The sequence below is a fragment of the Mastacembelus armatus genome, chromosome 3 (assembly GCF_900324485.2).
Source record: "Mastacembelus armatus chromosome 3, fMasArm1.2, whole genome shotgun sequence".
In the NCBI taxonomy this organism is placed as follows: Eukaryota; Metazoa; Chordata; class Actinopteri; order Synbranchiformes; family Mastacembelidae; genus Mastacembelus; species Mastacembelus armatus.
This window is the reverse complement of record NC_046635.1, coordinates 19550727-19575351: the sequence shown is the minus strand read 5'-3', so window position 1 is coordinate 19575351 and position 24625 is coordinate 19550727. Positions and strand designations below refer to the sequence as shown.

Below are 24625 nucleotides of genomic sequence, written 5' to 3'. Positions count from 1 at the left end.
TGCCAGATTACGACAAATCTCTGGCCATGTATGTTTGGTAATAACTTGTGTTGGGTTTCAGAATTTTCATGTGATTTAAGTCAAGTTTATTTGGTAATAAAATAACTTGTGGTCAGATTTTTTAACAGAAACGCATTTCTAATAATTAAATAGGCTAGGTAAAAGACCCTACTGAAGGATAAACATTTGCCAGAGGATTTTTTATACAACCTGGCAACCCAAAATAAGTCAAATAAATTGATTATAACACGTCTATAAAGCATTAATAAGTTATTACCTGCATGTTAATTTCACAATAAATAACAGTAAATCTCAAAGTAAAATGTATTTCGTGTTTTTATTCTTTTGAATGTTGCACAACAGCAAAAGAGAAAGTACACATTTGGAAATGCAGTTTGTGATGCATACCCTGCTCTCCGACTCAGATGGGTCCTTTCCTTCAGCAGATATGTAGTACATAAAAACACATGTAGTACTGTGTACACACTGGTGACTTGCAAATTCTCAGCGCCAGTCCAAAAGCAAAATAATTTATGAACCTTTTATTGTCATTTGTGATTAGGAATTGCACAAATAAAATCCACTTAGTGACTTTTTAAGAAAAGTTCTGTCCTTGAGACTAGTGATTCCTCCGTCTCACTCAATACCCCACAGAAAACTATGGTCTCCATCAAAACTCAGGTACCCACAGAAGAGTACAGACTTATCGCCCCTTGAAATCTCCCAATAACTGCAACTCACCAACCAGTAGATAATGGAGTATTGGTATTTTAAGAATGGATCTTCTTGTGTCAAATACAACAGAAACCACTGAAGACACCCTTCAAACTGTTCATTGTGGTCAGAGCTGAGTCAAATGAGATATCAGTGGGAATACTGAGTTATATTCCTCCATAATGAAAAAAAAGCAGAGTACCAGAAAGATCACAAATGCAACTGATGATTAAGCTATGTCTTCATAGCTAATAAACTGCACTGAACAATTTCTTTAAGTTACATTATGAAATATTTCTTCAAAAAAGTAATATTCAAACATGTGAGAAAGCCACTGTTGGCATATATTTGTACAGTGAAATGGCTAATACAGGTGTAAATGTATCAGCTAATAGTAGTAAGGCAGATAATAGATGTGTGTGGATAATGACTCTGTGCTGAATTTGGCAGTGTTTCCTCCTATAAAAGTTTAAACATAAGGCTTCTACCTATATCATTGAGTTTTTGCTAACAAGTACAAAAACTGCAACCACAATGAACAATTCCAATCTGTATGGAAATTACACTAGCCTGCTGCACCTTGAAAGGCACAGATTATTAAATGGAAACTAACAGATATAAATTCCTCCAGGCTAGTGTTTTAAATACCCGAGTATCACAACTGGTTATAATGTAGTAACTGTACACTTTTTACCATGAATTTGTATCACTTTTTACTGTAAAACATTTCTCTGAAGACCAACTAAGTCTGACTGAAATTATTCACTGTATAACACTAAAAATCTTACTTTTGTCTCAATTCTCAAATTAATTATGCCTTATTCTAATTAACACAAATAATTCAGCAGTGCACTGCGATGTGACCAAACACTTAATACACACTCATGCTTTGCAACTTACCCAATTCTGTGTGATACAGTTATAGTGAATAAGTGAACAATTTCAGACATGGCTTATGCCATGCAATGTATTACATTAGGCAAACCTTTATCTACGTTGTTCCACTCCCACCTCACTCACCCAGCTGTCTGGATACAAAAAGTTTGATCTAACAAGATCTGACAACACAAGACAGAGGATAATGACTTAAAATAAATATATCAGTAGTTCTAAACAAAACAAGAAACAAAAAGAAAAAAAAACGATGCATCTTTTCGGCAGGTTAAAAGACTTTAAACTAGACTTTGTACATGGTAAAAACAATGTCAGTAACACAATTATTGCAATGGCCATTAAGGCTAAACAGTTTGGTTCCTTTACTAGTTATTCTAAAGGTAAATGTGTGGTAAATCAATACTGCATTTGGATGACAGCATATATCTCACTGTAGTGTACTGCAGCAGATTTATGTGGACCATCACCAGCCATGTCCGACTACTGCAATGTTTTCCAGTATTTTCACTTGTTGGATTGAGCTGATTTTCAGAAATCCTTGCACAAGTGGAATTATCCTAATCCATTTGCATAATAACATGTGAAGGCTGAATCTGAGATGAAGTGACTTATTTAAATATGTTTGCAGTGTGCTCCTTAAAACATCATCATAAATGAGGGAACTCTGATATGGAATTTAGACATACACACTTTACACTGCAAATTGATATCTTTAAATTTATAATAAAAAGGGAATGGGAAACTTGCCTGGAGTAAAGTGTGTGTTTTAAGTGATAGTTGCTAGTTTCAACAATTTTCCAACATGGCTTCAACAAGCCTGGCAAAAACTATTAGAGAAACTGTCTGTAAGAACATTGTGATATGCACAGATCATGTTCAATTTAAAATCTCATAACCCCATAAATATTGTCCCTCCGTTGGACCTTACATATAAGTACAAAGTTTAAAATAAATGATAACTTAAAACAGTCTTAGGAATACCAGAATCAGAGTCCCACTCTCAAGCAAAAACACTTCGACACCTACGCTGTCAGCTATGTTGATTATGCAAAAAGCACTTTCATATACAGTGGGTACGGAAAGTATTCAGACCCCTTTAAATTTTTCACTCTTTGTGTCATTGCAGCCATTTGCCAAAATCAAAAAAGTTCATTTTATTTCTCATTAATGTACACTCAGCACCCCATCTTGACAGAAAAAAAACAGAAATGTAGAAATTTTTGCAAATTTATTAAAAAAGAAAAACTGAAATATCACATGGTCATAAGTATTCAGACCCTGTGCTCAGTATTGAGTAGAAGCACCCTTTTGAGCTAGTACAGCCATGAGTCTTCTTGGGAATGATGCAACAAGTTTTTCACACCTGGATTTGGGGATCCTCTGCCATTCTTCCTTGCAGATCCTCTCCAGTTCTGTCAGGTTGGATGGTGAACGTTGGTGGACAGCCATTTTCAGGTCTCTCCAGAGATGCTCAGTTGGGTTTAGGTCAGGGCTCTGGCTGGGCCAGTCAAGAACGGTCACAGAGTTGTTCCGAAGCCACTCCTTTGTTATTTTAGCTGTGTCCTTAGGGTCATTGTCCTGTTGAAAGATGAGCCTTCGGCCCAGTCTGAGGTCTTGAGCAGAGGTTTTCTTCCAGGATATCTCTGTACTTGGCCGCATTCATCTTTCCTTCAATTGCAACCAGTCGTCCTGTCCCTGCAGCTGAAAAACACCCCCACAACATGATGCTCCCACCACCATGTTTCACTGTAGGGATTGTATTGGGCAGGTGATGAGCAGTGCCTGGTTTTCTCCACACATACCGCTTACAATTAACGGAAAAAAGTTCAATGTTGGTCTCATCAGACCAGAGAATCTTATTTCTCATAGTCTGGGAGTCCTTCATGTGTTTTTTGGCAAACTCTGTGCGGGCTTTCATGTGTCTTGCACTGAGGAGAGGTCTCCGTCGAGCCACTCTGCCATAAAGCCCCGACTGGTGGAGGGCTGCAGTGATAGTTGACTCTGTGGAACTTTCTTCCATCTCCCTACTGCATCTCTGGGGCTCAGCCACAGTGATCTTTGGGTTCTTCTTTACCTCTCCCACCGAGGCTCTTCTCCTACGATTGTTCAGTTTGGCTGGACGGCCAGGTCTAGGAAGAGTTCTGGTCGTCTCAAACTTTTTCCATTTGAGGATTATGGAGGCCACTGTGCTCTTAGGAACCTTGAGTGCTGCAGAAATTCTTTTGTAACCTTGGCCAGATCTGTGCCTTGCCACAATTCTGTCTCTGAGCTCCTTGGGCAGTTCCTTCGACCTCATGATTCTCATTTGCTCTGACATGCACTGTGAGCTGTAAGGTCTTATATAGACAGGTGTGTGCCTTTCCTAATCGAGTCCAATCAGTTTAATCAAACACAGCTGGACTCCAATGAAGGAGCAGAACCATCTCAAGGAGGATCAGAAGAAATGGACAGCATGTGAGTTAAAAATGAGTGTCACTGCAAAGGGTCTGAATACTTATGACCATGTGATATTTCAGTTTTTCTTTTTTAATAAATTTGCAAAAATTTCTACATTTCTGTTTTTTTCTGTCAAGATGGGGTGCTGAGTGTACATTAATGAGAAATAAAATGAACTTTTTTGATTTTGGCAAATGGCTGCAATGACACAAAGAGTGAAAAATTTAAAGGGGTCTGAATACTTTCCGTACCCACTGTATATAAAAACAAACAAACAAACCAAACTGACGGAAATATGTCAGGGGAAAGAGCGGATGCTATGAAGAAGCCTGAGAAACGTCATAGTCTATGATGAGCTGTTTGATGTAGGACAGTTTCTCATGGAGATACTCGCAGCGTTTTTTTTCTTCCCGGTAGCCTGGAAACTTCTGTGGAGAGAAGAGAAAGCACTTCAATTTTCATATTCCCTTATTCTCAGACGAGTAAAAAATTTGTCCTCTGCCATGTGACCTGCTAATGAGAAATATAACACAGTAACAACAAATACAATTTCAGGTGCGTATATAGAAAATACCTCTTTTGACATTCTGTGTATTCCAGCACATATTTGACACCTCGTGTATGAATAATATTCCCAATTGTTTCATTACATTTCAGGTAAGTGAAACATTTTCTCATCATTTAAATGGCAGCAACAGTATGACTCACCTTTCGATACTTGTTGTACTTTTCTAGTATTTGGTCTTCCATTATCTAAATGGCATAAAAATATAAAAAAAAAATACTAATCATTGAATTGCAATTATGTTTCAGCTCCATTTACATGTGCGTGTGCTTGTGCGTGGCCAAAACAAATCAGATGACCTGTAGTTTTACCCAGTGCATACCTTGTATTTTTGTGTGCCAGGGGATAGACTCTTGATCTTGGATCCTAGCTGGACAAACATGTGAGTTATGGTGGCGATCCGGGAGTGGAGGTCTTTGTACTCATCATACTCTGCGCAGAAATCCTCCTGGTACCTCTGACGTTGCTCCAAACTTGTTATGGTGCCATATGTCCTATGAGAATGAGGAGACAAACAGTAAGCAATAGATTTAGAGTCACTTCATCTTAATAAGATTTGAGTAGCTTCTTCCATAAATAATTTTTTTAAAAGCCCTTTCCTCAAGTCATACTTTTTTTTTCATTTACATTTCCTTCTTTGAGACACAAGATGGCAGAATAAGGCTGCAACATTACACTGCTGTGTACCCCCATTGCCTCTGAGTACAATTCTTCATCTAATCGTTCAGGAGAACTGGTTTTCTATTTAAACAATAGCAATAAATATAAGAAAAAAGTGATGTCTGACTAAGATAACATAACAAGACCAAAATAAGGCAGATTACATTTTTCTTAATGACTGGAAATAAAAAAGAACAAACAGGTAAACATGGGATTGCTATGATTGATAGATGTACATGTTTAATCTTAAGAGTCTGTCAACAAAACAGCCACTATATCTTAAATTACTTTAAATGAAACTAATGAAGGACAAAATATGGAACAATAAAAAAATAAAGCATTTAATTTTAAATCACTGCACTCACTGCACATAATCAGGCTTCTCCTCTAAGGCCACAGCATTTGTGATGTCAGGATCTGCAAAATAAATACATTAATAAATAAAATTTAAAAAAAAAAAAAAAATCAGCAGATAAAGAAAATGACATTAACTTGAGTTTGGGCAACAGAGTCATCTACATAACACTTCATCGCTGTCTGGATGTTGCGCAATATGTTTTTATTTTGAAAAAAGACACAGTGTCAGTGTGTGTTCCCTCCCGCCTCTGTATAGACTAGCTAAGCGCTTGTGGGTATCAGGAGACATCTCAGCTTCTCAGCTTGCAGACCCAAAGCCCTGATCGAGCTGTTGTTGAGTCAATCAGCCACATAACACACAGGGCTCAAGAGAATGAGCTTAAGGGAGCAAACACACACACACACGCCTATGAGGTAATACTGTATAAAAGCACCAGTGGCGATGCAGCAAATAAGACACATATTAAAGAGTGTACTGGATGTAAGACCACTGCATCATAAAAATAGACATAAATGAATAGTACTCCTGTATCACTGTCTGGGTTTCAAACAGTGACACAAGGACAGTGATCAATCAGTGGAAGAGAACTGGATCATATCAATAAAAGAAAATTCTATGTAAAAGGAGCCTTACTGTCAAGTTTGTCCAGGTTTTGCTTGAGATCAGGACTCGTCTCCTGCCACTCTCTGCCCTGGTTGTCTTTTAACCTCTCTCTCTCCTTGTCTTTGTGCTTTTTCGATTTCTTCTTTCTGTGCTGGCTGTTGGCCATCTGCTGATGACATTCAGAGTCACCTTGTGGTGGATGGTCACTTACTTTGGGTTCTTGCTCCCCGCTCTCTGAAACAGGTGTGTCAGAGGTGCTAGACAGTTTGTGGATAAGAGGAAAACCACTGTGGCCCCCTGGTATGTCATTTTGGGTACCAGTATGATTATTTGTCCTTTGAAAATCAGTCGTCGTGTGAAGGCTGGGATTAAGGGTAGGAGTTGCATTGTCATGTCCGTCTTTATTGTTTAAGAGTCCGTTTACAGTCATCTGCTGTTGCAACCTCTGGTCTGCAAATCTTTGTCTCTTTGCAGCTAATTTTTCCAGTAAGTCAAAAGGCACAGGGCGTTTCTGGGAAAGGAAAACAAAAGAGAGAGAAATCAGCATTTATCTCTAAATACCCTCATACATTTTCATACAAAGCCATGCAAACAACCTGTAACGTCACTTCCATCCATTATCTATACCTGCTTATTCCTATTTAGGCTCACAGGGATCTGCTGGTATAACGTCACCTATCAATCTGACACCAAACTGTCAATCTGTCACATTGGCTGCTTTCATTTCTACGTTGCAAAAACCAGCAGTCATCAAAACACAGATTAAAGACAGGGGCAAAGACTGGGAGGCACGTACGGACACCAAATATTTAAGAATTCTGAATAAATAAAATAAATAAAATAGAAGCACGTTTCTCACATGTTCAGAGGTTAAGGGAAAACAATATGGCCATTTACCACTGCAGGATTTTTCACTGTACTGTGATGCAGTGTTGTATCCAATGAGGTCTTCAGAGTCGACGCATTTACTGGAACAGTCCTCGATTGGTTGTTAATCTGAGGCTGCAACTTCCTGTTAAACAGAACAGAAACCGAAAAACATGGTCACTCTTAATGAGACGAAGTTTTTACTGCGATTGAATTTAGAAATATTTCACTTTTATTGTAGTGGCTGCAAAGTTATGTGAATTTCAGAGGCAAACTAATAAAGTGGAGCATGATAATAAAATAGATTGTCTGAGTAGCAGGTACTGACAAGTTCTGCTGAGTTTTGATTAGCACCCGTATAAGAGAAGATGATGTGGACGAGAAGCAATAAAAAAAATACAATGTACAGTATGACCAGAGCTGTGTGAAACAACTGTACAGTAAAAAATATATACTATGGGAGTTACTACAAGCCAATAAAGAATACTGACATATTGAAAAGTGAAGAGACACCTGTATGTACACAGGTGGTATAATAAACTGAGATTATGTCCCTGACCCACCTGGCCAGGAGCCTGCTGATCAGCTGTCTCTCCTCCTCGCTGTAGCCTGGCCAGTCCCTCTGCACATGCTTGTAGAAGTCATCTTTCAGCAGGTAGCTGTTGTCTTTGGGATTTACTTTTGCCACCTGAAATACAACAAACCACAGAGAACACAGCTTAAGCCAATTACAAAGAAAGTGGGCATCTACTCTGAAAACAATCAATCCATTTGTCTATTAGTAGCTTTATTTTGATTGCAGTCTAGGTCAGGTTAAACTATTGCTTATCACAACTTAATCCTTCAGGTGTGTCTGAATACTTATTTAACTTTTAAAGGTCTTGACATTTTAACAATAAATAATCAAAGGGAAAACAATAAAGACACATTTTAATTTTGAAAATATATTAAATATCCTTCATGTACAACGATGCACATTTGTTTTATCTGGATAAAATTATATCTGTAATTGTAGAAATCATACTGGCCGTAACAGTGTCCCTAACAGGAGTTTAGGTGGCACTGGAAGTGGCACATACATACATTCAATCTTTTTCCTCTGATTCTATTTTCATCTGAGAGTGGCTGGCTTTTCCTTCTCACAGTGATTTGAACCTACTCTTTAATCTTGTCAGTCTGCCTTTCTCTGAGCACATCTATCTTTCTCATGCCTCCTGAAAACGTGTCCCGCCCTACTGCAAACACAATCTCTGCAGAGACAATTACAACATCGACCTAATTACATAAGCATGAATACCACATACATGCATGCACACATGCACACACACACAACAATAAGCACAAGGGCTGCTAAACACACACAGACAAATAGATAACACGCACAAATGTTGTCAGTACAAACACTCAACCATCACGTTCAGCTTTTTTAGAGGCATTACTCTAAAAAAAGGAAAGTTATGCTAAGTGCATGTTTCTGAATTAGAAGTTTAATTAAAGCACCTCTAATTATTTCAGGATAAAATAATAACATTACAAGCTGGAACATAGATATTTACTTCTCAGATCCTTGGTCTTAGTATTGTATTAAGAATTTCCATTGCATCCTCTCTGAGAACAGTGAAAACAATTATTCTATTTTAATTATTTTACAACATGTTATCGCCTGGCTGGAAAAATCTAACATTTGTATATGTCACTGGGCCTGATTGCCTTGACCACTAAGAAATGTGTTTATGAATGTGTGAAAGTAAATGACTATGTACCTATGTGTAAGTAAACATACAGGTCAAATGTGCTTCAGCACACAAGCGCGCACGCACGCACGCACACACGCACACACATTATCAGACATGCACACCAGTGTTTAGGATATGGAAGTTAAAAAAAACAAACAAAAAAAACAAAACACTACAAAAACTATTTGTGCATGACATATAATATATGCATGCAATGTAAATGTTTATATATGTGTGCACAAATGCATACACACAGATTATTTACCTCCTCCAGTATGGAACCTAACTCAGCCTTGTCCTTGGGACTAGCTCTTTCTCTTTCCAGCCACAGCAGCAGTTCTGGCTTTCTGTAGGGTTTGAGAGCCAGCAGGTGGATGATGCGCTCCTTTAGAGGCTTCTGGGTTGGCGGAAGCATAACACCATTCCTCCGGTTGTTGGTAGATGCCTTGTAGAAGCTGTTGTCTGACACAGCTGGAACAGCTGGCCTCTTGTGGAACTTCACACACTTACCTGAACAATCAGAAAAAGAACAGGATTTACAGTAACAGTCATATAGTGTAACTCTTATATTCTGTATATACAATATCATTCAAAACACAATGACATTTAGAGAGACCTATACTTGCTGGAACTGATTTGTCAAATCTATGTAAGAAAACTCTTCAAGTGGAACTAGTTAAAATATTTCTTGATTTAAAAAAAAAAAAAAAAGCAAATCAGATTTTTATATTTGAGAATAACCAAAGCAGCAGCGTGTCAGGAAAGAGTTAAAGCCAACCTTAGCACTTGCTCTACAGGTTACTATTTTTCTCTATCTTGACAACCGATAATCAAAATACCTTGTAATAGCCTCTAGACCTCTAGATCAAATGTGCATGCTGGCCTGCAGCTATTTGTTCTGATGTAAACACTCCACTGAGCATTGATTACATCCCTGTTGCAGACAGATGGTGCATGTTAGAGCAGTGAAAGCTATCTCTCTGTGCTAATCCCATTACGGGTTAATCTGTGCTTTGAAGGTCAGAATGCAGAAGAGGTACAGGAAAGAAAGGTTTTCATTTCAACCACAAAGGTATGTCCTGCCAGGAGATAATAACTCTGTGCATTATAATTACTCTACTACCAGTCATCAATCATGCCAGAAATACTCTGCTTTATGGAATAATTATGGTGTGGACTGTATGCAGCCTCAGATTCGTGTTCTATGTTTAAGTATATGGTCTGAATCACCCAGAGTTTCAGTTTCCCATGACTCCAGCACTGACTGAAGGGGGTCTGGAATCATAGCAAGAAACAATATTGCACAACCACGTCAAAGGTTGGAGAAGAGAGATAGAGAGAAAAAAGAGAAAGTAACTGCAAGTTCTCATGTGGTAATTCACTGTTGATTAAGATCTAAGAAACACGCAGAGACACAGATACACAGAGCAAAGACAAGACTGAATGTCTGAATGTGGATCTATGCATTTCAGTTTTGTGGTGAATTTTGGTTAACTTTTTTATTATGAGGGGTATGTAATAACATCAATGAGGAAATTAAACGTATGGCACCACACTGGAGCAAATTAAGTCGCTGGTACAAAATCTAAAGTGTTTATAGCCCAATTTGGCTAATATTTATTTCTTAAGCTGTGTTTTTTTCTAAAACTGTGTCTTGCGGTAACATACGTGGTAAAAACCTGGCTTTGAATCTCATGATTGGCCTTCCACCTCCAACACGATGGTTTACAGATTGATGTTGACCATACCAAGCATCCATTTTGCCAACACTCTTTTTAAAGCCAGGTGTGAGAAGAGCAGCCTGCACATCTGGTTTCATTACACATAACAACAGGAAAATAACTGGTTTTCAGCTTTGAAAAGCAATGAATAAAGCAATATTTTTTCAGCTAAGGCAAATATTTCTACTACTTTTATTAGTGCTATTATATTTCTGTTTTTATTTTTATATGTCATCAGTGCATCCACATCCAATTTACTGAACCCTCTCCAAGCTTAAAGCTGTTTGATCTTTCCACATGAAAATTTGCAGATGTATCATCTTCTGTTTTTGATCCATGGAGGCCTCTTGTCTATTCTTACTTGGATGTGTGGCTCCAGGTTTGATTTCAATAGCAGAGCGGCTCCAGCTGTCCTTCTCCACCTGAGACATCCTCTCTCGGGTCATTTGGTAGGAGTCGTCAGTGGCACACACAGTGATCTTGTCCTGGATGACACCCTGACCTTCCAGCTGCTCGACGCCATCGCTGCAAAACAAAAACAAAGTCATTCAACCACAGGCCACACTGTTTTCACAGTGTTTACTGTACAGACATCATAGTCCTATAAGTTAACACAGCAGCATACCAACAAGGATTCCAGGCAGCATAAAGTGGCTTTGTGGTGGAATATGGGTAAGCCCAGTGTCTGGTTACTATATGTTATGTCACAGGCTAGATATAGCCCTGCAGTTCACTACATGTGAGCAAGCCAAGTATCTTGGTTCAAAGCAGGACAGAGCCTGTGGAAAATCACCAAGATTAGCTTGACTCCTGCCAGCACACTTGCAAAACAAGAATCATCTTGGGCAAACATTTAATATATGAACCTGGGTTTCATTTATGTTTTCAATAAATCAAAGATTCACTGTGCAGCCAAATTTATTTTTTATATCATATAAAAAATAAGAACCCTTTTCCCAGATCAATTTTTTTATTTGGACACAAATATGTACTTAATAAATATATACTTATATATATTAAATATGTCTCTTCATCCTCTAAATATGCAAACAAGTGAGGACAGAGGAAGCAAAACTGTACCTATAATAACAGCAGCTGAGTGGAAACAGAATAGGTCTGAGCTTAGACCACAGTTAATTAGCCACCTGGCAGCAGGAAGTCGCAACAGAGCATAACCTTCACTTTCCAAGTATATCCACTACATAAACAAGTAATCACACAACTCAGTAATGAGAGGGTCAGCACAGAAATATACAGGAAATTGCAATTCCCTATCCTGTGTAGAGCAAACAGTGAGCTAACTGTCCTGATGACCTAAGAGATGTGGGCACAGAAGGAGATGTGGAATTACGAAACTGTGATCCAAGACTTCTGTCCTACAAAGATCACAAAAACCTAACATCTGGGGTCACAAGTGCCACAAGCGACACATCATATCAAACACTGGCACCGTGAATTGCTGTGACAGATCTGGAAACTTGGCAGTAAATTGGTTTTGGCAGTAAATATTTGCCAGCAGTCTTTGTTGATTTATGTGGAATAAAAGATTTCTTGGTAGTTATTCTCTGGAGTTGGAAAGTGAATTTCGAATCAGGAAGGAGTAGAGCCACAAGAAATACATGCAATAGTCATTTTTAGACTCTTAAAGCAAGGGCAGACAATATGCAAAATTAGTTTCAGATGATTAACTCCATACCTTGAAAAATATTGATGGATGCAGTCAAAGCTGGCTTGAGGCTGGTCTTTGCTGTCACTGGACAAGTAGAAGGAGAAGACACGCAGAGCAGAAGATGACTCTGGTGTTGGAGCAGGGATCTTTATATACTAGGAAGGAAACGAGAAAAACAGAGAACAGTTAGAATTCCCTAAAGAGAGATGCAAACGCCAACAAATATCTAGGCAAATAGCTGAAAAAGCTGCATGGTACAACAAACAAACATTAAATGCATGCATGCTAATATGCACTCATTTCAATCCCAGGTTTTCTTGTGTATTGCTTTTAAAACTGTTATTTTATTGTAGGGAAAAGTAATCATCAACTCAGCAAAATTTCAGAGACGAACTGATGCCAAAGGCATTGTAGCCAAGAACACAGGGCTGTCCAAAGTCAAGGTTTTTGCAATCAACATAAATCAGAAACTGAAGTTTCTCTTTTCACAACTTTTAGCCCTCCGCAAAGACCACACTCTGACCAATGTAGTTAGTAGGTCTGAAAGGAATAGTTCACCTTAAAGCGGTTAGTTAGGAGCCTCTGGAGGTTGAACGGTTTATTAGAGCCAAAAAAACTAAAATGTTTAGTGGAATGAACAGCGAACTGACAATAAATGTGTAGTGAAGCCTAAAGCACATGTAAAGTTGTTTAACCAATGTAAGCAGCTTATAGGACAAAATATGATCAAGACATTTTAGAAACCTCAGTCTAATAGATGAGAAATCGTAAGATATTATAAAATACCTTATGTGCAGAGCTTACAGCCTGGCTGAGAATGGCATGCAAGGAAAGCTCAGGTTTATCAAACCGGGTTTATACATGGATGTGTTTGGTAAATGTTTGTTTTAACCATTACATTCAAAGACTTCATGGGCACAACTGGAAAGTTTAATCAGATCAACAGGAAATGTATCAAATAACAGGGTAAAAACACAGAATATCCCATAAATACCAAGAGTAATATACACAGAGACGATCTAGCGTGAGAGTTTGTAACTGCTCTGTAACTTTAAATAAACCTCCTTGGGTAAATAGTGTTTTTAAGAGTCTGCTCCTCTGAGGCATCTCCCGGCAGACTCAGTGGAGTGCAGCAGAACCAAAGCTGCGACCTCCAGGGCAGGCGAACGCACACGCGGACGCACACAGAGACAAAGAATAACAGACCAGAAAAACTGAGGACCAGAAAAGAGTCAGGAGCTACACTGATCTGACCACTGAGACCACTGTATGTTTATAAAAGCAGGATTCTGCAATTTTTTTACTACTGGAGTTTTAGCACACGAGTGAGAGTAAAAGAAAAATGGTAAATCTCAGTGTCAGCAGATTCACAGAAATCCCATTCTTCATGCTGCAAACAGCCGTGCCATATATTTTGGGGTGAGGGCCAACTTGAAGTGTTATGTTTTCATGGAGGGTTTCCTCCCCTTTCTCCAGTTGTGTCCCTGTGCTCCCACACCGCTCTTGTCTACTCGTTTGTCACCTCAGTTAATCACGTCCTCATGCCTACTCGAATATTTCTTACTTTTCCACAGTATGTGGGCATGTGACACTGGTGCCCACAGAAGCTACCACGGCTGGAAGTATCACCATGAATTGACAATTTACAGTACGTTTAAGCAATAATTATATATCACAAAAAGATATAACACAAGATGTAATTTTTCACTAGTAAGTAAGGAAGAACAAGGGTCTAAAATGATAATTATATATATTTACTTATATTATTTATAATATCCTCACACCACTGGCTTTTCTTGATTCAGTGGATTTTCTTGATAATATTTTTACATTATCAAAATATGTAATTACTATGTGTTATATGTGCTGCCTATATCGTGGACCCACAGATAATTACTGTAGTATAGTATAGTTTTCAACTAGAATGTCATGATTCAGTGTTGACTATTAGGTTAGAGTCAAAACACCATTTAATAACCATACAACTTCCACGTGTTAAGCATTTCTTCTTTTTTTTTTTTTAATCTGTGGATTAATACTGAATATCCATATCAACCCACAGTCAAGGCCATTTTAAAAGTATGTTGGTTTGCCTAACTGGAATTTCATTAAAAAATAAATTACATGTCCACAGGCTAATCTCTGCCCCAATCATTTAATGGTTAAGTCCAATTTCTGCTTCTGAAGTTGTGTACACTGAAGATGAGACTCTAAAATGACATAATTTAAAGTTTTGAAAGTGGTGAACTTGATCTTAAACATTTCAGTGAAAGGTCCTACACTCCCACACTCATCAGGGTGGTCCATTACTTCTCGGTGCTGTCTTTAAAAGTCACTTGAGATACAACAGAGACGTTAGGCTTTACCCTCTTATCAGCCTGCTGCACATGTCTTCACATGCAGGCTTTCACCACAGGAATTTATACAAACTATATACGAACGAGCTCTGATAACACGGAAAGATAAAGACCAACTTCATTGTAGCTGTGCAGGTGGCTCTCCTGAGTTTATTTGATAACTTATGTTTCATGTGTCTTGTACTGGATGATGTCATATGTGGGTATACCTTCGGTGACACATGCATATAACCTGTAGCGTAATGCTAGATGGTTCATTGTTTGGAGGAGGCGGAGGTCAATAAACATGTGATCACACTGGAGGGGATCAGTGAAAGGATTACCTGTCACAGGTACATTTCTTTTTAATGACCATTTAGTCATGTCCTTTAATTAAACAGTAATAAAGTTTAAACCCCTCTTATTTCAACAATTACTACTGTAATACAAATAAAGACTTATATAAATACCAATGTTACTCCTTGCTCATCTTTGTCAATCCAAATCATTGTATACATATCTCTCTCACTCTTCTGACTCTGAAACTTGAAACAGCTGGCACAGTAGTTTGTTTTTACTGTATAAAACAAGAGCTCATTTTCTGTTCTCTGGAAACTGTGTTTTGACATGATAGAAAGCCTACTAGTGGTAAAATGATTTGCCAATAAATCAATTAACATTAAAAGAACTTTGATAATCAAGGAATCATTTAAAATTGCTTTAAAATCATATAATGTGAGTGTAGAACTTATAATTATTATGTGTTATACTATTTAGCAAATGCAAGTTATAGCAGCCTGGGGAAGGTATATCAGCTAACTGCATAGAAACATACACCTGGGTCCTATGGTGGCAGCAGCTGACAACAGCGGCACGTGAACTCCCTCGGCAGACGATATGGATACAGACTCGCAACTAATCGTGCTATATCTGAGCTGCAAAGACACTCTGTATCAGTAACGTCCAGGATGCCAATTTGTTGTTAACAAGCACCGCAATCTCCCCTCCTTTCTTCTTTCCACTGTTTTCTCAAAGACCATAGAAAACTACAGAAAAAGCCAAGACAAAGCCAAGCCTTTTAATATACAGTATCCATACCAGTGAAAAAAACAAAAAAAAAGCAACAAAAAATTTAAAGATTTATTTATTTATACTTTTATATCCTTTTAAATGGAACATCTATGCGAAGAAATTAAATTTATTATCTTGGAGTGCCTGGTAGCCATAAGCAACACTGCAGTATTCACAATGCGACCTCTGGATCAGGAGCCTTTAGGGCCTGTCTTAGTTCTCTCTCTTTTCACATTCTCTGTACTGAATGCCCTAATAAAGGCAAAAATATCCCCTCAAATCTTAAAATAAAATACAAATTAAGTGACAAAAACTTTGCCTATAGGAACAATAAGTTTTAGGTTCAGCTTTAAGCCCCACTAACAATAAAAACAAACAAAACAAAACAAAACTATGCCCATGAAGAGCAACAGATAAGAAAGCAGAATTTCCTAAATGAAAGGTTCAATGTCCACCTGGCAAAGGCTGCTCAGATTGATAACAACTCACACAGATTGTGGAGAACCTTGTAGCTTGTTTTGAATTCCACTTGCAGTGAACTTTCACATCAAGAGAGATTAGCATTTCCTGGGCAGTACAGTATTAGCACAGCAGAAAAGATAAAGTACGGCTGGGTAATCTGGACAAATGCCACTTCACATGCACTTACAGTAGCATGGGAAGCAATCAGCAATATGTAAAAGCTCCAAGTCATAAAAAACTACACTGGTCTTTTTCAAGCAAAACTTGAAATCATCTCTGGATTTAAATCACTGCACACACATTTTTTTACTTTTTTTTTTTAGCAGCATTAGTTTTTGTGCTGGAAAGCCTGTGAGTTCACACACCTCTATTTGAGGATGCCTGGAAGAGCTGCAAATGTATTGCACTTCTAGGTGAAAATTAAGCATCTTAAATAAGTACAGAAAGTCTTTAAATGTTTATTAAGGCAACGTGTACTTTTGATACAAAGCCTGTGCCGTTCAGTAAGACAGGAGACATTTCCTCCAATCTTCCTCCACAGTAACAACAATTAATAATTTATGGACTCGGTGCTCATTGGACCGCTGTGTGCCATCACAGGTTTCCAGCTGTTTCAAATGCCCAGTCAGGCAAACCAAGCAGGAGCTCTTGCTGGCATTCATCCATTGATGTTGATTCATATGATCTCCACAGGCAGACTTCGAGACCCCTGCTGTGCAAACTACAACAAGCACTCTCTTTCCCAGTCACTGGGGCCCACACCAAAGCCTGGTGCATTCTCCAGAGAGGCACACGGCAATTCAAACCCAGAGAGGCGCTCTTACAAAAGACTTAGCACTAAAAGAATTCAAGTGACCATAAATAATGAAATATTTATGGTCTTCCTTTCAAGTAAAATATTCAGTGAATCTGTGGGTTTATTTATGGTGTTGTGATTCTTGAATGAAGCGGAAAGAAACCTGTAGCAGCAAAACAAGCAGTTAGTTTAAATACGTGTAAAGTGTGAATACGCTTCGGAGCAAGGGTCTGTTCTGAGGAAATTTATTTAAGAAAAATTGCTCTATATCTGTAATCTGTCATCTGTAAACCTTAGAACACTTCTTGCTTCGCAGTCTCCTTTTGATATTAGATTCAGAGGGAAGAAAAAATATCTATTAAATGTGTAGATATTGGTGCTGCACATAACAATCCATGCAAATGACAAATCTAAATGGGGAAGCATTTCACAGCTTTTAGTGCTGGTGTGACAGCACAATAATGACAATGATAAAGTTTTGATTTCTCCCAGGCTTAAAAGACCTAAAGGAAACATTTTCAGTGAATAAAATACAATCCTGAGAAGAGACTTCATCAGGCTAATTATGTGAAACATGAAATATATAAAACATACTATACTAACATAATTATGTTTGGGCTACTATTTTCTTGTACAGTGTTCACATGAATGTTACTTTTTCTCTCTTTACTGACTGAACCAAAGTGAGAATGACGCTCCCTCCATTTCACACCATCATATCAGCACACATCCATTCCCTCAGGCCTCCACGTTTTGCTCATGATCTTGCTGTACTAATCGTGTTAGAAATTTGGCTGAATAAATGAAGACATTTCAACTTTTCACCCCACCAGCTTATATAAGCAAATTCAGAAGCAGCAGTTTCTGGTTCAGCGAGATGTTACTTGAAATCCTTTGGTACTCTTCTAAATGGTCCCTTTTCGAGAAAACCAGAAAAACTAGAATGTGCTGCGATATGTGTGGTTGTGTGTTCACACATAAATCTATCACTGCGTACCTGAACACTGCATGCCAGTATATGCCTCTATTGTCGTGAAAGTGCTGAATTTTTTTTTTTTTTTTAACTTTTACCTCTTTACCAGTGTTTGACCCAGGGGGGACAGGATCAAAACAACAAAGCAGTCAAACAGCTTTATTTTCTAACCGTCTTTATGATCAAAGAAAAATTGTTTCTATATCTGTAGTAAAACCAGCATAACCCACTTTGGTCTGTCAGCAGTGTTGTATCTGTCCAAGACCTGTATTTCTAAAACATTTATGACGTCCAACACACGACTGAAATTGCTTTAGTATTATTATATTATATTATTTATTATTGCTTTATGATTAAACAACGGGATACTAAGAAGGTAATCCTCACATTTCATCTTAATCTTGCCACAAATTAAGGGAATGAGTCAATTCACTCTAACTTTGCATGAGCTCTTTAAATACTAGGTTTATGACAGCTGTGTGGTTACCTACAGAACACATGATCACAACAAATAAAACGTGAGTTGAAATACTGATAAATAGTCACTTAACTGGTTAAATGGTAAATTGGGTTGTTTAGTTTTGCAGACATTCTCGATTTGCTGAGATGACACTTTCACTAATCAAAATATTTCCCTGTCATGGTTAAAACGTGATTATTAGTGGTGCATGCATACCAAGTTTGTGGGAAAAGGCAACAGTGCAAGTTGTCCTAAACAGTAAATCTGTATAATTAGTTAGGTCTATAGTCACAAGCCTACACAGCTGACCTGTTTTAGATTGAAAACTTTCACCTGCAATATACTTAACCAAATAATACAGATACCCACCTTGACATTTATCTGTTAAGGTTTTGACATAATGAAAGTCAAAACTTTCAGGATACGTGGTGACACTATCTTAATGAGTTCCATCTCAACCGTCATAAATGTCTCTACACGCTGAAACTACATGACGGAAAAGCCTCATTTTCCTGGCTTTATCAAACTATAAAGTCGATTGAACAAAAACTGTGAGAGACCGCTGCCAGTGCACAGGGCTTATGTTTCCTGCTAACTTTTGGTTGAATGTGGGGTCTGGGTGTAGATCTCATGCAGCCTATTGTTTCCACATCCTCTGCAGCCTGAGTAATGGCCTTCTGAAAACAGGCTGTCTTTTGTTCTGGCCTCCTCGGCTCCAGAGTGGGATGCCATGGCACTGCTTCCCCTTTCTGGTTGATAGGAGGAGAGGGAGGAGGTGCTGGAGGAGGAGGAGGGAGTGAAACCTGTCACCACCACCGCTGTCTGTTATCAGCAGGAGGCAAGGCACTCTGGGCTGGGTGCTAAAGCAAACTCTGTGTGTGTGTGTGTGTGTGTGTGTGTGTGTGTGTGTGTGTGTGTGTGTGTGTGTGTGTGTGTGTGTGTGTGTGTGTATGTGTGTGTGCTAATCCAGCATGAGCAAAAAAGAGGCTCAGCTCCAGCTCCTCTCACCAGGGTGTAATCAGCATTACTGCCACTCATAAGACTGAGGAGGGAGAAAGGCCAAAGTCTAGTTATCAACCAAACATCTCCGCCACTGGCTTAGAGACACACACACGTAGATAGACACAAATACATACTGCACTCAGCCAGCCAGCCAGCCAGCCAGCCAGCCAGCCACCACCCTCATCCTCACCACACTTCAGTAAACACTATTTCTCATCATCTCATCACAAACAAAAGAACTGAATCGTTCCCAGGGCCACAAGTTGACACATGCCATTTAAGACAAGTCCCCTCCACAATGGAGGACAGCGATACAAAACACAATGTGTGTCTTTGTCTCTGTCCCGGTGGATGACAGCGCAAGTGGGGGTGGCAAAGATGCAGAAGTAAATACACACAGAGAAACTAGGGATTTTGCAGGTTTAATGTAGCCGTGTGTTTATGATCCTATAGTCGATCAGTCAATGCTTGGAGCTATGCAGTGTCTTCTCTCTAGCTGAGTTCCACATGCTGGCACTGGGTGATTAATGTGGCTGCCTTGAGTGGGAGGCAGTGCATGTAATCAAGCCCCAGCCTGTAATCACCTTCCATTCCTTTTCATTTGTAATTTCACAGAGGGACAGAGCTGCTGCCAGAGCTGCAAGCTCCAGTTCTGGGGAAGTAGAGGTTGGGTATGAAGAAGGAGGGAGGACTATGAGAAGAGAAGCTGCACCGCAAGCATCCCCCTGAGGCTTCCTCTTCCAATGCCAAGAATTATACGTCTCTGGCAGGTGCCTGAGGGCCAAACTGTCAACTTCAACAAATTGTGGGTCACTGTGCCCGACCTCCACCCAAGCTAGGTGAAATCTTCTGCAGAACACTATGTTTCCAGACATGCAGAGGGAAACAAGTGCCCTTTTATGCCTCATTAGCTTATGGTGTGGATTTTCACATGAGGAAATTAAATGGGACACAGACCTCAGGGAGTCAAGATGTGCTCTACATCTCCAAGCTGCTTAATCAGACAGAGAACACATTTTCCCAGAGCTGCTGCTGGATCTCAGAGGGCTGCTTGTCTTTGCCTTGCATTCACATGTTCGCTAAACGAATATGTAATCTGGTTGGTGCACCAAGTGTATTAACATTATCTGAAAGAAAACACCTGCATTTAGAACAAGTGACATAAACAACATATACAGTACGGAGAACAGATTACTGAAATGGGGTCCTTCCTCCCTGCTGCTATCAGACTGTACAACCAGCACTGCTCCTAGTAGCCCCCCAGCTGACCTTATCAGCTATAGACTGTAAAAATCCTGTAAAAACTTGTAAATATACAATATACCAGAGTGCAATATTAGCCATTTACACTTCATATAAATTTCATTTTGAATATGTTTTTATTGTAAATACTCTTGCACTCTCTTACTTGCTGCTGTGATGATGTAAATTTCCACACTGTGGGACAAATAAAGGTTTTTCTTATCTTATCTTAAAAACACTTTAGTAATATGAAAGTACAGTATCCATGTGCTTACAGTGTAAATTGCCCTACAATTCATTCCTGTGTTAAGTACTTTTTAATTTGCTGTTTCAGATGATTTATGGATAAATTAAGTGTGCATTCTTACAGTGCTTCATGTTGTGGTCATTTAAATAATCTCTGTCTTTTTTATTACAGCTTCTACAGCAATGGAGGGTTAGTGTTTCCCATGTTGGAAAAAATAACAACAAAGGTCAGATAAAAGTCAAAAATTCAAGCTTTGGTCATGGTTAAATAACTAAATGCTCATGATGAAAGATGTTTGCAGTGTTTTCCATGTTAGTTTCCACTTCATTAGATCCACAGTAGGGAAGTTTCTATCATGTTGGGGACAAACAAACCCTGGGGGCAGACCACAACACATCTGGACAGACTGTTACACATTGGCCTGAAAAACTCAATTCATTTGGGGTGATCCAATTAGGGCTACAACACAACAGCCTGCATTCCCCCACTCATTGTTATTCAAATCAGAACAGACACCACACAATCAAAGGAGTCAGGGATCTGTGCATAAGCAGCTAAAACACACACATGAGAAAATATCTGCACTCAGACACAAACACACAAATACTTACAAAAAAAAAAAAAGCAGTTACCAAAATTTATTTCATTTACTCTCTCAAACACAGAACAACCAAACACACACCACACACAGACGATCCTCAGGGGATCCAGTCTGGTCCTGCCAGGCTAAAGACTGCTGCACAATAGGCAGAGGGGGCAGGACAGGAAAAAGGAGGTGGGACATGAATAAATCATGCTTTTAGGCCACACAGGACACAGCATAAACACACCAACATCCGAATAACACGGAGGATCCACACCTATGTTTAACACATATATGCATAGTACACAATATATAACTCACACACACCACTTCAGCAAACAAGGTGTACTCTCTCTTTCTCATTATACACACGCACACAGTACGACTCCAACCAGAGAACAAGATCGGAAAATGAGCAGGCCAGAGTTCATATCATCTGACTAGCTATTACTGCAGCAAAAGTGTGCCAGTGCTACACACACTCATATGCTGCACAAAAACACACACGGATGTCTGAGTCAGGTAGACAGGGAAAGCTAATGCAAACTGAAGTCATGATACTTCAAGCTATAATCAAAAGCATTACAGCTCCCGTAATTACCTCTAAACATTCATTTGGTGAATAACTTTAGGTCTCTGGTGCCATATGCAGGGAAAGGTGTGAAATTCTCTGCACCCTAAGCCTTCACGGTGACAAAGGTGGTGTCCAGAGGTGAATGATCAGGGTGTAAAACCTCAGACGCAGGACCAGTCCTCATGTTTCAGCACAGTATTTAAGACAGAACTCTGCTACATTAAATCTCCTCCTTGCTGATCAAAAAAAACCATACAAGTTAAATACAAAGTGGATTCTACAAGCTGACATTCCTATCTTGTCTTGGTAAGAGACAAAGCCAAACAACTACTTTTCTTAAGGTAAACAAATTCATGCATGCCTATATAATAACACTTTACAGCTACAGTAGCTTCTTTGACAAAATGGACCTAAGCCAGGTTTTATGGTGAACTACTACTCAGCTCACACTCAGTCCCGCAGCTTAGTGTGGGAGCAGTGAATTTGTGAGCTGGATTTGCAGTGTTTCCTCTAACTTAACGCGACACATATTTCTGTCAATGTGTCCCTGTGTCTTGCTGGATCCACAGGGCCTGAAAATAAAAACAGCAGTCGACCAACTGCCTCCCAGCCCCCACACACCTGACCCCGAGGATCGTGAACAGCTTTTCAGACAGACAGTCCTGCCTGTAGGAGCCAGTTTGAAAACATCCTGTACTACTTAGAAAGCCACACCCACCAGATTATTACAATAATAATGACAGGCAGGAAGTAAAAATGCATTTTACTGCCTTTACTCTCTCAAGGGAAAAATAAAAATGTCCAAACTTTCCAAATGCAATACACTTTTAGTTAAAACTAATTTTCTACCCCAGTCCCTCAAATTCAGGTAACGTAGAAGCACCACACTCACACACATATTACACACAAATGGATTTAATCCAGCCTGTGCCCCCTTCCAAAACTCACTACCAGTCAGCTCATATTGTTATGACAGGAAGGGGGTTGCAACTCTGTCCAAAAAACCCCATGCAATTAGCATTGACTCCAAAGTAAAATGTTCCCCAAGGACACAGCTGTTCCTGACTGTAGCCTAAACACACACACACACACACAGTCCAAGGCTAGGTACTGTACATCACAGAAACCTCATAACATACGAATCTGTCTATTGATCTCATGGATTATTAAAGACAACTTGGTGCACGCGGATAAACTGTGTGACTGAAGGCTCCTCAATGACGCCTGACTTATGACAGCTCCTCTCCCCACTGCTGTATCTGAGCGTGTGTGTGTGCGCGTGCGCACGTCCTTCCCCAGCACCGCTCACTGACCTAACAAAGCCTTTCCACAGTCCCCCCCAGCCTGACCCAGTAACCCGCATGCCTCCTGGAGACGATTAGCGATGTCAAACTGGAGCTGAGGTTCACGGTGGGACATGTGAGTCAACAACAATGCGTGATGAGCAAACGAGTCTTTGAAGTGGAAGAAATCGGTACGTGCACACCGTGATTGTCAGAAATGTCAGGGTGATGCGTTTATTTCCTGCTAGGAAAAAAAAAAAATGAAATAAATAAAAACAAACTTACCCCCTGGTTTCCTTTGAAGCAAATGGACGGTTCACCTGGTAAGGATCCCTGAAGTGCAAGAGAGAAAAAATAAACCGATTGTTGGTGTGTGTTGACGCACGCACTCACAGAGCCCTGTAGCAAAGACAATTATGCTGTAATCTGTTTCAATGTAAGTTAATGTTACACAGTCGTTAATACCTGTGCGATGTTAATGGTTTCCAGCGGAGCTAATTATGAGACAAACTGTCCTACTTGACAATTAGTTAAGTATGCAGATTGCAGAAGGCACGAGGAAGGTTTCTCAGTAAACGGACTCTTTCCCGACAGTCCTGGCACGCTTTGCAGCAACGTAGCAGACTCCTTTACGCAGTTACTTGCAGCTGAAAACTTGTTTTAACTTCTCCCAACGCATTTATTCCTACCACACAAAACTGACTAAGCGTTACCCCCAAATGAAAAAGGTAAACAAACAACGGGAACAACAGCAACAACAACAAAAAAAAAAACAAAACAGCGAAGCCATTTAGGACAGAAGAAACACATGCGACAGGTTTAAACAAGTGTAAGAATTAATTTTAGCTCCAAACACAGAGGGGGGAGAAAAGAAAAAAAAAAAGTACCTTGAGATTTTGGTAAGCCTCCAGCGCCCTGATAGCCGTGTCCGTGAGCTTGACATGGTACAGCGTCCTGTTGGGGCTGTTTTTGTTGTTTTTTCCACAGGAGAGCCCATAGTGGTGCTCCTGCCTCAGAGAAGCCATCGCTGGCTTTTCTCTTTGCCCTGCAATTAAAGCTGCTTTCCTCCGTCCGCTCCTCACGCCCCCTGACACGTCACAGAGGGGGGCGGGGCCACGCCGCCAGCAGCACCGTGGACTGAAGCTTCCAACTCATGCACCAGGCTACTTAACCTGAACATGTCAGTTGTTCTAACAGGTAACAGGTTTACGCAGCTGAGTTTTCAGCCTGTCCACTGCCTGTTGACCCTCAACAAATAAAGTAAATCTGGACAGATTTTCAAAGATGATAAAAATGTTCTTTGTTTGGTTTCGGTTTGTGTTTATTCTTTCTAGAAGCCAGCGTTTTCCTAAGGTTTACAGACAGTGTGGCAC

General features: G+C 39.5%; 1 protein-coding gene across 2 annotated transcripts; it reads right to left on the bottom strand.

The window, feature by feature from the left end:
- Positions 1–318: 318 nt before the first annotated feature.
- On the bottom strand, positions 319–24310 carry LOC113122705 (RNA polymerase II elongation factor ELL2-like). Of its 2 annotated transcripts, none has more exons than XM_026294216.1 (13): positions 24140–24310; positions 23538–23651; positions 12251–12378; positions 10916–11079; positions 9099–9343; positions 7661–7785; positions 7128–7242; positions 6261–6741; positions 5635–5686; positions 4932–5103; positions 4753–4797; positions 4304–4472; positions 319–2675 (listed from the first exon to the last, which is right to left on the bottom strand). In XM_026294216.1, the coding sequence occupies exons 1-12, from the start codon at positions 24275–24277 to the stop codon at positions 4362–4364; spliced, it is 1890 nt and encodes a 629-aa protein (XP_026150001.1). In that variant the 5' UTR covers positions 24278–24310; the 3' UTR covers positions 319–2675; positions 4304–4361. The 2 variants fall into 2 exon arrangements, with proteins under 2 accessions (XP_026150001.1, XP_026150002.1); XM_026294217.1 differs by having other exon boundaries at positions 23538–23585.
- Between the last annotated feature and the right edge of the window lie 315 nt (positions 24311–24625).